General features: G+C 43.3%; 1 protein-coding gene across 2 annotated transcripts in view; it reads right to left on the reverse strand.

Annotated features, from left to right (window-relative positions):
* Nucleotides 1-909: 909 nt before the first annotated feature.
* The window catches only part of MIPEP (mitochondrial intermediate peptidase), a 144,033-nt gene continuing 127,610 nt past the window's right edge, over nt 910-17,332 (reverse strand). For both annotated transcript variants that reach the window (XM_074943484.1, XM_074943481.1), the window contains exon 19: nt 910-1,978. In XM_074943484.1, coding sequence (XP_074799585.1) covers nt 1,881-1,978 — 98 coding nt within the window. In that variant the 3' untranslated portion in view covers nt 910-1,880. The remainder of the gene's footprint in view (nt 1,979-17,332) is intronic.

The following is a 17,332-nucleotide window of genomic DNA, read 5'->3' on the forward strand; positions in this document are numbered from 1 at the left end:
ATATTCCATCTAAATTAATACAAAAATGCCAATGCTTATTATGGTATCTTTTGAGAAGTCTGAGTCTTCATAATGTGTGGGTGGGTGGTGTTGGCATCTTCCTAATAATGCTTTTTTTCTCATTTACTTTATAAAAAATGTTTAACTACAGTATGGTAAATTTAAAAGAGTGGCACGCACTTCCTCTTTAGGGATAAACTAAGAACAGAATGTAATACACTAGCTATGAAACAGACTACACTCACAGGAGTTAACTTGTTGACCACTGTTGAAAATGTACCCAATATTGCTATGTCAGCAAAGAAATTCCATATTTATTTAAAAATACATATGGTTTAAAATAGTTAAATATCACTTAGGAATAGGATTGCTGTACTAACAATTTAAGCACCAGTAAATGCCTTGAACACATACAGTAGAACCTCAGAGTTACGAACTGGACAGTCAACCACACACCTCATTTGGAAGCGGAAGTACACAATCAGGGAGCAGCAGAGACACAAAAAAACAAAAAACAAAAAAAAACCAGTATAATACGTTAAATGTAAACTACTAAAAAATAAAGGGAAAGCAGCATTTTTCTTCTGCATAGTAAAGTTTCAAAGTGCTAGTAACTCAATATCCAGTTGTAAACTTTTGAAAGAACTATCATAAGGTTTTATTCAGTGTTATGAAAATTTCAGAGTTACGAACAACCTCCATTCCTGAAGCGTTCGGAACGCTGAGGTTCTACTGTACCTCAACATCACAAGCATCCAATGAGTGTCAAAGTGGGAAGGAAAATGTCCAAGATGTGACACCATTTTTCAATGCATGTAAAATTGTGACTTATTTCACAAGCTATATCAAATACGACTTAATTACTGTTTGTCCCATAAATGAAAAATAAATTAACAGCTTTTTTCCCCCTCTTCTTCCACTTTCTCTCCATATTTTTTTTTAATCTGTTAAACACCTGCTACCTTACGCAACTCTCACTCTGTCATCTCTTCCCTTTTCTATTTCCTCCTGCAAGTCCTTTGTTTTCTAAGTTTGTCTTTTCTTTCTCCCTGTCATGCAGCTGAATTCCATTTTGGTGTTTGTCCCCTTAGTTCGTCATTCCACTTCTCTTCCTGGATACATACTTTTAGTCCGTAACTCAGTCTTTGTTTTCTGAATTTTGCTTGCTCTCTCTATGCCACTCCTCCATTTTGAAATAATTTAGGAAACCCACGCTCTCTCTCCGTTCTTTTTTTTTCTCTCCCCCCAAAATTTTCTTCCCTCCACATCCTTAGCGTTTCCTCCACCCACCTCTTTCTTTCGCTATATGCTTCCCATCTCTCATTCCATTCCCCATACAGGCTCGCATCCCCACTTCTCCCCAGTTTCTCGTCTCTGCACAGCAAATCAGGCTATTTCTCTCCCTTCCTCTGATGCAGAACATCCCATAGTCTTCTATAAAGAATAGGGTGAAAAAACTTGACCAGTACTGGTGTGGGCAGGTGAGAAGGAACCATGCAAACAACCCTGAGTCATGACAGTTTTGTGCTAATCCTGAATTCAATAACTGTGTACTGAAAAAGGTCTCATTCCTACCACCCATCTTGGTGAAGGGTTGGATTTCCAGATAGCCACACACTCACAAAGTACATGTCAAAGAGCATTTTCCCAACACAGTCTTCTGCAAATCCACTTGAAACCTTAGCCCATCCTCTTCTTAAATAAAACCACACAATCCATTAAAACACACTATTTATTTAAAGATTCTACAAATAATAATTTTTGTTTGTTGTTTCACAACTGTTCATTGAGAAGCAGAAACAAATAGCCACGGCAGTACTATGTCCATCATTGTTAAGACTGGTATAGTCCTCTATAAAAACAATCAGTTCAGTTCCATGTTATTCTGAGTCCATGAAGAACGTTTCAAAGTCCTGATCCAAGTCTGAAACAAGGGCGCCCACAAAGTCTTCAACAGAAGGAGACTTCTGAAGCATACCTATGGAAAGGAGCACAAGAAACTCTCAGTGAGAATCGCACCAACATGAAAGCCTTGACAATGTTTACCTGAACTAATTTGTCTGTGTCATATTGAACTACTCCAGTACAGCTATTACGATTTTTCACCAAGAAGCATGCAACCATTCTACATGGGAATATTTAATCAATCTACTTCCTAGCTAGCTTTCTGGCCCTCATCACCACAGTATCTGAAAGCCTCACAATCCTCTCAACACCACTGTGAGCCAGGAAGTATTATCCCCATTTTACAGATAGGGAAACGAGGCACAGGATAGGGTAAATTACTTTGGTCACACAGGAAATCTGGGGCTGAGCAGGGAACTGGTCACAGATCTGTTCATTCTCAAGTCAGCACCATACCCACTAGACTATCCTTCCTACTCTGATTTAGAAATGCCGGATGATCAAATTGTCACTATGCAAAATCAAACCACAAATCCATTTACATTTTATCCCTTGGAAAACTCCATTTCTCTTCCACATTCTCTAATACCCCTCATGGTATTAACCGCCCCCTCCCCACAAAAAAATCATTAAGATACATGCGTAACTAAAGCATGTCACACAACCCTCTGGCTATAAATCCTGTCACACCTTCTCCTCTCCCTATCTCATTTCTCTTGTATTCACTTGTCCTATTATGTCCAAATTTAAGGCTCAATCCTGCAAAACATGTATCAAGCTTTCTTGAAGGTGGGGACCATTTCTTACTGGCATGTTAAATGCGTCACACCCGGTCTAAGCTTGTTTAATTTATATAATACAAGAATTATGTTCCTATTTTACACAAATTTGGAAATGTCTAGCCTATATAAAGACACTATAGTATTGTTCCTGAATATAAAATTTAACTTGCAAATTTTGCAGACTCTTTGCTGGGGGTGGTGTGGGGGGGAGAAGAAATCATGTCATCTCAATTAACTGCCTTGCTCTAATCTGATTAACCAAGAAGATTCTATCGATTCAAATCAGAAAGTTTCCCTGTGTGCAGTGGAATTTAGATTTTAAACAGTCAATTCAAAAAGGATTTGCAACAGTGCACTTTTTAAAGGAAAAAACATGTTTTCTATAAAGCATCAGAATATACTGTCTAAATTATTTTCAGCTGTTTTGTTGTAATAAAAATGCATTGTGTACCATTGTGAGTTTATTATTAATATTTTAAACACTTTAAACGGAAATTACATTACTTGTGTTGGAAAACATCAAAACCAGCTAATTCAGAGCCAGTTAGTGTAAAATATAAACTCTGTGGTTCTTTGAAGTGATTCACATTCTTACTGACAAAACTGCCAGTGTAAATATAACCTTTCTCAACCCTTTACTATAGGCACAAATAGTGCACATCCTCTTACATTCTTTCACATCCTTAGACCATTTGGTTTCAGTGGGAATAATAATTGCAGCATTTATGAAAAACAAAATCTTTCAGTGCATCTTTTCATAAAACCTGACTGGAACCAACTGGCTTGAATAGATGTTTCTTGTATTTTAAGTAAATGCTAAATACAATAGTTCAAAAAGCAAGAAGAAAGAAAGAAAGTCTCCAGGCAATTCTGGATAGTTACTAAAAGACTTTCCTAGTTAGGATCTCACAGCATCCTGATTTTAATTAGGTTTAAGTGTATACTGCAAGTGTCAACATGAACTGCCATGACACAGTTGATTAATATCAAGAACTAAATGAAAAATAAAAGGTTCACGCTGCAGACAGAATTAAAATGCAGTCAAATAACACTTCTATTCAGATATTTTCAATATCAAAGGGAGTGGAAAAATGGTTACTTTTAACAACCTGACACACTCATCACTTTTCCCTTTAGCACAATAAGGTGTGGCTTGTATCTTTAGTTCATAAAGACAACTGAGCGACTTTTGCAGTACAGTATGTGGGTGCAGCTTAGAGAAAGACATACTTGTTTGTGGAAATCAGTTATAGTGGATGGAAAAACAAACTCCATCTTGAATGAAGACCTGCAAACAGCAAGATGTCTGACTCTATCCCAAAGATACCTGCTCTGTGCACAGAAGGGATTCACACTGTGTGTGGGTCTCCTCCCAAGTGAGTTGGTCTGGCTAGAGGACATGTATATTGCCACACTAGCAGCCATGGAGACCCCCTCGCCGCCCGAACAACTTTGCAGAGGGAATACCCCTGTAAGGAGGCCTCAAGGGGCAGCTGTCAACTGGCAAGCCTGGAAGCACGGCTCCATTGCAAGCTTAGCTGTGTGGGGGGAACAGGGGCAGACAAGCCACCAAAATCCCTATGGCCTGTCCCTCTAACAGAACCATTTCCCCAGTACCCTGAACCCCTTTCCTGCCGGATTTTCCATGGGAAAGGGTGATCAGGAGCATGTTAACAGGACACATTGATTTTTCTGATACCATAAAAATAACTATGGACAAAGAGTATGTAAGAAAATACTTTAAAAATTCATTACAAACAAAATCAGCGTGTCCAGATGACATACATCCAGGGTGTCAAAAGTATTAGCTAACAAACTTATAGACCACTGACAATTCTCCTTGAAAAACTGACAACCAGGTATGCAAAGAAAAAAGAAAAACAAATACAGTACTGGTTGCTTTTCAAAAAAAGGAATGAAGATCAATCCTAGGAATTACCTTCAAGTAAATCTAATTTCTTACCTTAGTACAATAGCAACACAGTAAAAATTCTACACTATGGAAATTATAAAATGTGTGACTAAAGGGAACACTATAATACAGTTCGAAGTTTATACAGCTAAATAGTCTAAAATACCTTATTTTAAAAATCATTATGAATTATTTCAAATTGGCTTACATAAGGATATTAATGTAGATTCAAAATTGGTTAAAAGGACCATAAACAAAGGCAAGAAAAGTACCAGATTTTGTTCCAAATAAATTATTTTAAATACCCATCTTCAAGATTCCGGAATCAGACACACAATGGTAATTTTAATTGGCCCTCTACATAGTAGTTGCATCATTTGAAAATGCAAATGGACTTCTCTCATTTATCACTGCAATGATGTATTGCATGATTGTTGTTCTTTCAACAGCACTCAGCCCTGTGACAACAGCTGCTTTTAAGGTACCAGAGGAGGCAGAATCAGGAATATCCACAGAATAAATTCTACCAATGCAAAAAGAGCAAGCCCTGATTATATAAAGTACTACAGATTCTATTGTAAAGATCTAAAACACTGTAATTTAGAATAATGCTACTGCAGTGTTTGAACCTATGATTCCATGGAGGAGGACAGACTACAAGATCATAACAGTCCCTTTTGGCTTTAAACTCCATGAATATCTGTATTATAATATGTACACACAGAACACTCCAGTTTCAATTTAGTGAAAAGAAAAGGAGTACTTGTGGCACCTTAGAGACTAACCAATTTATTTGAGCATAAGCTTTCGTAAGCTACAGCTCACTTCATCGGATGCACACTGTGGAAAGCACAGAAGATCTTTTTATACACACAAAGCATGAAAAAATGGGTGTTTACCACTACAAAAGGTTTTCTCTCCCCCCACCCTTTTGTAGTGGTAAACGCCCATTTTTTCATGCTTTGTGTGTATAAAAAGATCTTCTATACTTTCCACAGTATGCATCCGATGAAGTGAGCTGTAGCTCACGAAAGCTTATGCTCAAATAAATTGGTTAGTCTCTAAGGTGCCACAAGTACTCCTTTTCTTTTTGCGAATACAGACTAACACGGCTGTTACTCTGAAACCAATTATTTAGTGAGATATCCACAAAGACTGACGGTTGCAGATTTTTAAGTTGTGACTATATTTCGTAAGTTCGGCTCGACTCCCATTTCAGATCAGTCTCTCCCAAGCCTAGGGCAGCTGTGTTGCTCTCCTTCTCTGCTTTGAAGTTCTCTTCCACATTACAGCACTGTGGTTAACCACACCCTTTCTGGGGATGGTTAACCATAACCTTCAACCACCTGTAATTGGGAAAATTATAAAAAAAACCCTGTGGTCTCTGTCCCTCTGAAACACCGTAATTGTTTTGGCCTTGTTTAGTTTGGGCCAATGTCTACTGCTGTTCATAATGGATATTATAATAGCACTAGCATTTATATAAACTCCTTGTACATTAAAAAAGATGGACAAACATTATCTAAAATCTCTGCAATACCTCCAAGAGGTGAGGACAATTTTACACATGGAGAAAGAGAGATAATAAGGGCCTGATTTGCAAAATTGCACAGGAGCAACCGCATGCCTAATTTGCATCTGTGATTACTTTGCACCTATATATTGGGTATTTGGGCACAGAAGTGGATAATTATGTACCTGCCTACAATACAGTCATTGTATGAATGGTTTAGGAATACAACTTCACATCTATCTTGCAAGTGCACTTTTTAAAATCAGTCTCTAGGGGGCAGATTTTCAAAGACATAAAAAACAGTTAGATTCTGAACTCCCCTTTGGGCTCTCTCTCAAGATTAGAAGATGGTAAATTAGACAAAGAGTCAGGTCTGGCTTCCAATCGTGTGATCAACCCACTACACTATGTCGCCCCTGAGCGCCATCTTACCCATTTATTCTTAAGTGCTGCACGCTGGGATTTCGTGATACAAAGGAAAGCGGGGATCAATAACGTCTACACTGATACTTGGCAGAGATGGACGAATGGATTTTATGTCATAACTGTATTTTTTCTTTAAATACCAAATTATGGCCTCTTGAACAAAACATAGCTGAAGTTATTTTCTATTTGTGGTTCCTACAGCACATATTTGTACCTAGTAAATAATTGGGCATGCAATAGAGTTAACATCATGAGAAGATTCGAAAGGCTTCATGGTGACACTGCATCTTTTAAAATAATAATGCATGTTGCTATTGATGGTGGGAGTCAAATTCAAGCGAACAGATGTATAAATCTCAGGTCCTTAATTAAAGGCCCAGTCCAAAAGGAGTCTCTCCACTGATTTCACTGGAAGTTGGATCGAGTCCTACATCCTCCTTATCAGTGAATCTGAGGGATCAAGTGAGAGAAAGATGGAAGCTAGGGCTATATCTAAACATTTAAAAAATAAAAATGAGAAGATAACATAGAATCACAGAATATCAGGGTTGGAAGGGACCTCAGGAGGTCACCTAGTCCAACCTCCTGCTCAAAGAAGGACCAATCCCCAACTAAATCATCCCAGCCAGGGCTTTGTCAAGCCTGACCTTAAAAACTTCTAAGGAAGGAGATTCCACCACCTCCCTAGGTAACCCATTCCAGTGCTTCACCACCCTCCTAGTGAAAAAGTTTTTCCTAATATCCAACCTTAAACCTCCCCCACTGCAACTTGAGACCATTACTCCTCGTTCTGTCATCTGCTAACACTGAGAACAGTCTAGATCAGGGGTCGGCAACCTTTCAGAAGTGGTGTGCTGAGTCTTCATTTATTTACTTTAATTTAAGGTTTCGCCTGCCAGTAATACATTTTAAGGTTTTTTAGAAGGTCTCTCTCTATAAGTCTATATATTATATAACTAAACTATTGTCGTATGTAAAGTAAACAAGGTTTTCAAAATGTTTAAGAAGTTTCATCTAAAATTAAATTAACATGCTGATCTTATGCCGCTGGCCCGCTCAGCCTGCTGCCAGCCTGGGGTTCCATTCACCTAGGCCGGCAGCAGACTGAGCGGGGCCCTGGCTGGCAAGGGGCCGGCAGCCAGAACCCCAGACAGGCGGCAGGCTGAGTGGGGCCGGCAGCCGGGACCCCAGACCAGCAGTGGGCTGAGCGGCTCAGCCCGCTGCCACTCAGCCCGCTGCTGCTCTGGGGTTCTGTCCGCCGGCTCCTGCCAGCCAGGGTCCCGGCTGCCGGCCCCGCTCAGCCTGCTGCCGGTCTGGGATCCCGGCCCTGCCCACATAGAGTGGGTACCTACCTTCTCCCTGGTTCTAGCCCGTCCTCTTCCTCTCTCTCTGCACTGAGCTGAGGGTGGGGGTGCACTGAGCACAGAGCTGGGGGTGAAGGATCAGGCCAGGAGCTAGAATGAGGGAGGGGGCTCAGGGTTGGGGCAGGAGGATTGAGTGTGGAGTGCTTACCAGGGCAGCTCCCATTTGGTGCAAGGGGTGCAAGTGGGGGGAGGGGGAGAGTGCAGGAGCTCCCGTTTGGTGCTCAGGGTGGGGGTGGGAATGTGGGGGGTGCAAGAGTCAGGGCATGGGGTGTGGGGGGGGGGTGCAGAAGCCAGGGCAGGGGTTGTGGGGGGGTACAGAGGTCAGGGCAGGAGACTGGGTGTGTATGGGGGGTGCTGGAGACAGGGCTGGGGTATGTGGGGGTCAGGGCAGAGGGCTGGGGCATGTGGGGGTCAGGGCAGAGGGCTGGGGGTATGGATGTAGGGTAGTGTCCTGGGAGTGCTCCCTGCCCAGAGCGGCTCACAGCAGGGGGCTGGAGGGGATATGCCGTGATTCCACCCCCCTTTCCCAAGACCCCATCCTCACCTCTTCTCCACCTCCTCCCCAGAGCAGCAAGCAAGCTCCGGCTCTGCTCCCCATCCCTGGCAAGGGCCATCAGCTGATCGGTGGCAGGGAGGGAGAGGAGGAGGGGCAGGAACCCAGCACACTGGGGGAAGAGGCGGGGGAGGGGGGACCTTGCCTGCCCTGCAGCAGCAGCCGGTAGGACCAAGCTTCTTCACCCTGCCCCCACGCACGGGGGGGGGGGGGGGGGGGAGGATGCAGGATTTTTAATGGCACGGTGCTGCCTGCCAGGGTCCTGGCCCAGCTCAGCCCGCAGCCGGCCTGGGTTCGGCAGTGGGCTGAGCGGCGCCATCAGCTGGGACCTGGCAGGCAGCAGCGTGCCATTAAATATCGGCATGCGTGTCATAGGTTGCCGACCCATGGTCTAGATCCATCCTCTTTGGAACCCCCTTTCAGGTAGTTGAAAGCAGCTATCAAATCCCTCCTCATTCTTCTCTTCCACAGACTAAACAATCCCAGTTCCCTCAGCCTCTTCTCATAAGTTGTGTGTTCCAGTCCACTAATCATTTTTGTTGCCCTTGGCTGGACTTTTTCCAATTTTTTCACATCCTTCTTGTAGTGTGGACACTGTACTCCGGTTGAGGTCTCACCAATGTCGAATAGAGGGGAACGATCATGTCCCTCGATCTGCTGGAAATGCCCCTACTTATACATCCCAAAATGCCATTGGCCTTCATGGCAACAAGGGCACACTGTTGACTCATATCCAGCTTCTCGTCCACTGTAACCCCTAGGTCCTTTTCTGCAGAACTGCTGCCGAGCCATTCGCTCCCTCGTCTGTAGCGGTGCATAGGATTCTTCCGTCCTAAGTGCAGGAATCTGCACTTGTCCTTGTTGAACCTCATCAGATTTCTTTTGGCCCAATCCTCTAATTTGTCTAGGTCCCTCTGTATCCTATCCCTACCCTCCAGTGTATCTACCCTCCTCCGAGTTTAGTGTCATCTGCAAACTTGCTGAGGGTGCAATCCACACCATCCTCCAGATCATTAGTGAAGATATTGAACAAAACCAGCCCCAGGACTGACCCTTGGGGCACTCCACTTGATACCGGCTGCCAACTAGATATGGAGCCATTGATCACCACGCGTTGAGCCCGACAATCTAGACAGCTTTCTATCCACCTTACAGTCCATTCATTCAGCCCATACTTCTTTAACTTGCTGGCATGAATACTGTGGGAGACCGTGTCAAAAAGCTTTGTTAAAATCAAGGAATAACACGTCCATTGCTTTCCCCTCATCCACAGAGCCAGTTATCTCATCAAGGAAGGCAATTAGATTAGTCAGGCATGACTTGCCCTTGGTGAATCCATGCTGACTGTTCCTGATCACTTTCCTCTCCTCCAAGTGCTTCAGAATTGATTCCTTGAGGACCTGCTCCATGATTTTTCCAGGGACGGAGGTGAGGCTGACTGGCCTGTAGTTCCCCGGATCCTCCTTTTTCTCTTTTTTAAAGATGGGCACTACATTAGCCTTTTTCCAGTCATCCGGGACCTCCCCTGATCGCCATGAGTTTTCAAAGAAAATGGCCAATGGCTCTGCAATCACATCCACAAATTCCTTTAGCACTCTCGGATGCAGCGCATCCGGCCCCATGGACTTGTGCTTGTCCAGCTTTTCTAAATAGTCCCGAACCACTTCTTTCTCCACAGAGGGCTGGTCACCTCCTCCCCATGCTGTGCTGCCCAGTGCAGTAGTCTGGGAGCTGACCTTGCTCGTGAAGACAAAGGCAAAAAAAGCATTGCGTACATTAGCTTTTCCCACATCCTCTGTCACTAGGTTGCCTCCCTCATTCAGTAAGGGGCCCACACTTTCCTTGACTTTCTTCTTGTTGCTAACATACCCGAAGAAACCCTTCTTGTTACTCTTAACATCTCTTGCTAGCTGCAACTCCAGGTGTGATTTGGCCTTCCTGATTTCACTCCTGCTTGCCTGAGCAATATTTTTATACTCTTCCCTGGTCATTTGTCCAATCTTCCACTTCTTGTAAGCTTCTATTTTGTAGTTAAGATCAGCAAGGATTTCACTGTTAAGCCAAGCTGGTCGCCTGCCATATTTACTATTCTTTCTATACATTGGGATGGTTTGTCCCTGTAACCTCAATAAGGATTCTTTAAAATACAGCCAGCTCTCCTGGACTCCTTTCCCCCTCATGTTATTCTCCCAGGGGATCTTGCCCATCAGTTCCCTGAGGGAGTCAAAGTCTGCTTTTCTGAAGTCCAGGGTCCGTATTCTGCTGCTCTCCTTTCTTCCTTGTGTCAGGATCCTGAACTCGACCATCTCATGGTCACTGCCTCCCAGGTTCCCATCCACTTTAGCTTCCCCTACTAATTCTTCCCGGTTTGTGAGCAGCAGGTCAAGAAGAGCTCTGCCCCTAGTTGGTTCCTCCAGCACTTGCACCAGGAATTGTTTCTCGGAAACATCTGAGAAGCAACACTACAACAATGCAATGAAGAAACTGAACAAGTGAAAGAATGTGTCATATTATACAATGCATTAAGAAGGAGATTTTACCAAGGAGTCAATGGAAATGATTAAATATGGCGAGCTTAGCACTGACACGTGCATTCACGTGCTTTAGAAGGGAAGAGCTTTGTGTGTGTTTAACCAGTAGTCAGACTTGCACAAGCATATCTCTACCTAAAAGGTTAGATTTTGAAATCAGAGCCTAGAAAATTTAGACTTCTGAAATGTGGCACCTAGTATCAGAGAATACTGAAACTTCCCCCAAAAGAAAGTAGTGTCAGCAAGAGGTCACTATTGCTTGGTGGTGAAGGATGTATTTGGAGGAGGTGTGTGGAAATAGCATTTCTGCAGTTGGAAGAACAGTGTTTTGGAATGTCTTTTGGGAGGAACAGTGTTTTGGAATGTCTTAAAGAGGAGAATGGTGAGAGACACACAAAAGGCTGACTGAAAAAAACTAACAGGACGATATTAAGGAATGACAACACATTAGAGCAGCTGACATTACTTATCTGTTTAAAATCTTATTTCTGTACTAAATACAGAATGATGGGGACAGGAGAGTAAAAAGGTTGCATGTATGTACAGTCCACAGTATTCATAATTGTTGCAAGATAAGCACAGGAACTACTTAACTTCACATGGGTGTGGCTTAAAATGAAAAGTTAGGGTGACAAACCAAAACTGGACCACTCCATTTCAATAAAGGTTTTCATTTTCAGTGACAATTATTCCATCCCTCTACTGGGACATTTCGCCCTTTTTTTGGGGGGGGGGGCGGGGGGGAGACTATTTTACACTAAAACAAGAACCGTACACTAAGTGAAAACAAGAGACATTTTCTCTGCTAATTTTTATGACTTCACCCATCTTTAAAAGCTCTTTTAAAAATCATCTTAAAGAACAACTAGAAGAAATTATATAAGTACACATTGTGTCAGTAAATTTATCACTGCACAATGCTGATTGTTTATTCAGCATTCTTACTGCAAGTATCAATTATGCTCATACTGACAAATATGACAGAGGTATTGTTATCTGATTACTGTTACGTCTGTACAAACAGCAGACTAAATGCAGCTCTACTATTATAGTGCTTAATGTGACATAATAAGATTCAGTTTAGTTTTTAAGGTTCCATTTATTTAAATAAAATTTGAAAAGGCAAACAGACTGCATTTTACAAGTGACCATGCTCACTTTGCTCCCCCATTATCTGCTTTCCTTGCAACAGTCTATATGGTTTTTTTTCCATACTGCCCCCCTTGCACGGCAGAGCTATGGATGTCAGGGTGCCTTAACTGTGCATTTCTATATTTAAACACATTTGGATTTATTTTAAATTTAACCTTAATGCTGAATTTCCTGAAATTATAATGCTTCTTTCTGGAATAAATATACCATTTCAGGAATGAATTTTACCCTAAAATTACTGATACATACTCTCAACCTCAACTCAACAGTAATATATTTTTGTCTGGAAATGTAAGCAAATAAAATTATGTACTCCCACAACAGAAGAGAAAACGCATGTGCAGTTATGCACGGTTTCATGTGCTTCATCAACGGAAACATTTTGTTGGTTTCTTTATTCAAATAATATTTGAATCATATGGGCACATTGATAGAACTTTCAGCACAGGCTTTGGAACATTCCATGAGACTCCCTGGTCAACAAAATGCAAAAATGCATTCCAAGAAGTATCTGAAGGGATAATAAGTCCAAGTCAGTGTTCAAAAGTTATGTCTCCCCATACTATGTGATACTTAAAAATATAAATTCTGTTGGCTTGCATCGACTCCCTCCAGAATCTAAGACTGCAAGGCGGATTTGAAATTAGGTCACAAGATGTACCGTAACTTTGACTCTTTAAGAGTGCTGTAAGAATGATAAGTTTAAAAGATCCAGAAACCTCCCAGAAGAAGAGACCTTCCATATCTGGAATATAAATAGACTAATTTATCTCATACATAGTGGTTTAATATACGAAGGTACTGGAGATACATGGCATAATGTTACAACAAGAGCAATGGAGTCAGGACTTGTGTGTTCCATTTCCAACTCCATCACTGACTCGCCATGTGAAAATAGCCACATCTGTTTTTTCTATCTGTAAAATGGATATACCACTACTTAGCTACTTAACATTGCGTGATTTGAAGCTTAACGAATTTTTATGAATTAACAACAGTTTAAGAGCTTCAGATGAAAGGCATCACATAAATGTGAAGTCTATTATTATCAAGTACCTGGCTTGTGAGTTTCAATACTGATGCAACCTTGTTCAGTGTGCATATGAGAAGGTTACTCACCTTGTGCAGTAACTGAGGTTCTTCGAGATGAGTGTCCCTGTCAGTACTTCACTCCAGGTGTTGGTGTGTCCCTGTGCCTTTGCTTGGAGAATTTTACAGCAGTGCCCGTATGAGTCACGCACACCCGGTGCCTGCCTTGAGTACCACTGGCGGTTAAAGTATTGTGCGTGCAACCTGGACGACTCAGTTTCTTCTCTACCGCAGAGCCTGAACCAAGCTCCGAAGTAGAGGGGAAGAGAGTGGGTAGTGGAGCACCCACAGGGACACTCATGTTGTACTGCACAAGGTGAGTAACCTTCTCTTCTTCTTCGAGAGATGTCCCTGTGGGTGCTCTACTCCAGGTGACTGTAAAGCAGTGCCCTCTTAGGATGCTAGGGGCTTCAGAGTTGGTAAGATAACTGTGGATAGTACTGCTGGGCCAAGTCAGGTATCCGCTTTAGGGCCTTGCGTAATAGCATAATGTCTGGCAAAGGTGTGTTCAGAGGCCCAAGTGGCAGCCTTGCATATGTCTATCAAGGCAACGTTATTTAGGAACGCTGTGGACGTTGATATAGATCTGGTTGAGTGTGCCCCGATCGCTGATGCGGGCTGGGTGCTTTTTAATTGGTAGCATAGGCAAATGCATCCAGATATCCATTTAGAGAGTCTCTGCATGGATATGGATGCACCTCTGGATCGTTCTGCTATGGACACAGAGTTTTGGAGAAGCCTGAAATGGCTTGGTTCTGTCCAGGTAAAAACCCAGTTCTCTTCTAACATCCAGGGTGTGCATTGTAGCTTCGAACGAGTTTGCATGCAGATTAGGGAAGAAAGTTGGAAGCTGTATCGGTTCGTTAATGTGAAATGATGAATGTACCTTGGGTAAAAATTTGGGACGGGTATGTAGCATAATTTTATCCTTAAAAAAGATCAGGAGTACTTGTGGCACCTTAGAGACTAACAAATTTATTAGAGCATAAGCTTTCGTGGGCTACAGCCCACTTCATCGGATGCATTGAATGGAACCCACGAAAGCTTATACTCTAATAAATTTGTTAGTCTCTAAGGTGCCACAAGTACTCCTGTTTTTTTTTTTTTTTTTTTGCAGATATAGACTAACACGGCTGCTACTCTGAAACCTTAAAAAAGATCGTATATGGTGGGTCTGCCATAAGCACTCCTTTTCCTCCCACACGTCTGACTGACGTGATAGCTTCTAGAAATGACACTTTCATGGACAGGTGCATAAGGAGCAGGTTGCTAGAGGTTCGAAAGGTTTCCGAGTAAGTGTCGTTAGTACCAGATTCAAGTCCCGAGGTATAGTGGGTGGTCTGATGTCAGGGTAGAGAGTTTATATGCCCTTGAGAAATCATTTGGTGATTGGGTGGGCAAAGATTGTAGTGTTGTCAATCTTTCAGTCAAAAGCGGTGATGGCCGCCAGGTGTACTTTCAATGAGCTGATGGAAAGGCCTGATTGTTTTAGTTCTAAGATGTAGTCTAGGACCAATGGGAGAGGTGCAGATGTTGCATCAATTTGTTGGTGGTGCACCATGTTGTAAATCTCCTCCACTTACGTAGGTGGGTGCTACAAGTAGAGTGCTTTCTCCTATGGACCTGGTCTGAAAGGTTTAGCTCATCATGAGGAAGCCATGCCTTAAGATGTAGCATCTGCAAGTTGGGGTGCTGTAAGTGTCCATCCCACTGTGTCAGTAGATTTGAGTGGAGGGGGAGTGTGATTGGGGAATGTGCTGACATGCACATCATGTAGGGATACCACGGTTGTCTTGGACACATGGGGGCTATTAGGATGACTCTGGCTTTGTTGGTCCTAATTTTCTGTATTGCCCTGGGAGCAATGGTATTGGTGGAAATGCATAGAAGAGGTCCGTATTCCCGCTGATTAGAAACACAGCTCTCATGGATTGCTTCCCCAGACCCTCCCTGGCGCAAATTTTTGACACTTTGTGTTGCGGGCAGTGGCAAATAGGTTGGTGCTTGGGTGACCCCGCTATTGGAATATGTGTTGGTTAGTACTGGCTTACTCAATTCCCATTTGTGGTCGTGGGGAAATAGTCTGCTGAGTTCGTCTGCCGTCGTGTTCTGACATTCAGGTAGGTATGAAGCTGAGATATGGATGTTGTGTTGAATACAGAGATTCCAAAGTTTGATGGCCTGGGTGCAAAGTGAATGAGATCTGGCTCCTCCTTGCCAGTTTATATAGAACATAGAGGCGATGTTGTCGGTTATGACCCTTATGTGCCGATTCTTTATGACCATCAGGAAGTGGAGGAAGGCATTGTGGATGGTGCGGAGTTCTAGAAGGTTTATATGTGGGCTTGTCTCCGTTGTGGACCATAGTCCCTGAGCTGCTTGACGTTGCATGTGTGCTCCCCACCCGATGAAGGAGGTGTCTGTTGTGATCATCTCTGACGGAGGGTCTTGTGTGAAACACAAGGTTGCATGGGTGGGTCCATCAATCTAACAAGTCCCTGACCGTGTGGGACATTGTTCTGTATACAGTTGCTAACCATCCTTGGAGGCAGCGCATGTGCAGGCACGCGTACTTGACTACAAATGTGCATGCTGCCATGTGGCCCAAGAGTTATAGACATTCGTGGGCTGTGATTTGTGGACTGTGTCGCACTGTGGATATTACTGTCTGTATTGTGTTGAACCTGTCCTGTGGGAGCGACACCCTCGTGGTCTGGGAGTCGAGGTATTGTTGAGTCGATTGTATTGTTGATTTCTTCATATTTATTTGTAGGCCGACACTTTCAAAACAGTGGATCGCCGTTTGTGTGGAGCGCATGGCTTCTGACTGGCCTTTGTCTCTGTCGTTGATCATAAGGTCTCTGTTGTTGCTGTGTATATGTGGGATATCTAGAGTGTTGATAAGGTTGATACTGTCTCCTTCTCATAGCAGGCGTAGGGATGCAGAGGGACCAGAGTGTGGCTCGGGAATCCTTCATTGTGTGCAGCACATCGTAGGTTTTGGCTGCGATTTCTCTCCATCAAAAGGGAGGTCCTCAACTGTGTTCTGGATCTCCTGTGGAAACGCTGATGAATTGAACCACGAGGCCTGGTGCATGACTACAGCTGTGGCAGGGGACCTGGCTACAGTGTCAGCCACGTCCAAAGAGGCCTGTAGATCCGTATGTGCAATGTTTTGTCCTTCAGAGACCAGGGATTTAAATTGTTGTCTCTTGTCTTCAGGAATGTCAGTTAAGTCCATAAATTTCCCGTAATTCTTGGGGTCATATTTGGCTAATAATGCCGCATAATTTGACACTCTGAATTGAAATGTGGAAGATGTGTACACTTTGCGGCCAAAGAGGTCCAGCTTCTTGCTTTCCTTATCAGAGGGGCGGGAACAAAAATGATGCTGTTTTCCCTTTTGATTGGCTGCTTCCACAACCAGCAAGTTGGGAGCTGGGTGTGTGAATAGGAATTCAGATCCCTTGGAGGGGACATAGTATTTGCGGTCCACCCTTTTACAAGTTGGCAGAATTGTGGCCAGAATTTGCCACACTGTTTTTGCAGGTTCCATGGTAGCCGCATTGTTCGGTAGTGCTATCTTGGAAGAGGAAGAAGGTTGTAGAACGTCTGTCAACTCATGCTGAGTTTCTGACACTTCCTTGAGGGCAATTTTAAGCTCATTAGCCACTCTTTTGAACAGATCTTGAGAAAAGTCATCCACCATGGTTGGTGGTGGGGGCATAATTGCCTCGCCCGGCAAGGAGGAGGAATTATTACTGGGTGGCAAGGTGCCAGGAGCAGCATCCTCTTCCTGCTCTGCCATTGGCTCCTCCAGTGTGTCCCACTGACTCCGGGGTGTGTGTGTGTGTGTGTGTGTCTGCCTATGTCCCTGCGTGGGCTAGGATGTCTGCTATGGTGTCATGTATAGGACTCCCATGGACTCCGATATGGCCAGTGAGCTGGGTAAAGCACAGGTGGCTATACCAAGGAGGCATATCGTGCCTGCATGAGGACCGTGATCTCGATGGTTCAGTGCCAACCGGTGTCCTGACTGGGGAAGACTGGCGAGAGGAGAATTGTCCTTCCACTGTGTCCTCTTCATCACTGCAGAACTGTGATG

This window comes from Natator depressus, chromosome 1 (assembly GCF_965152275.1).
Source record: "Natator depressus isolate rNatDep1 chromosome 1, rNatDep2.hap1, whole genome shotgun sequence".
In the NCBI taxonomy this organism is placed as follows: Eukaryota; Metazoa; Chordata; order Testudines; family Cheloniidae; genus Natator; species Natator depressus.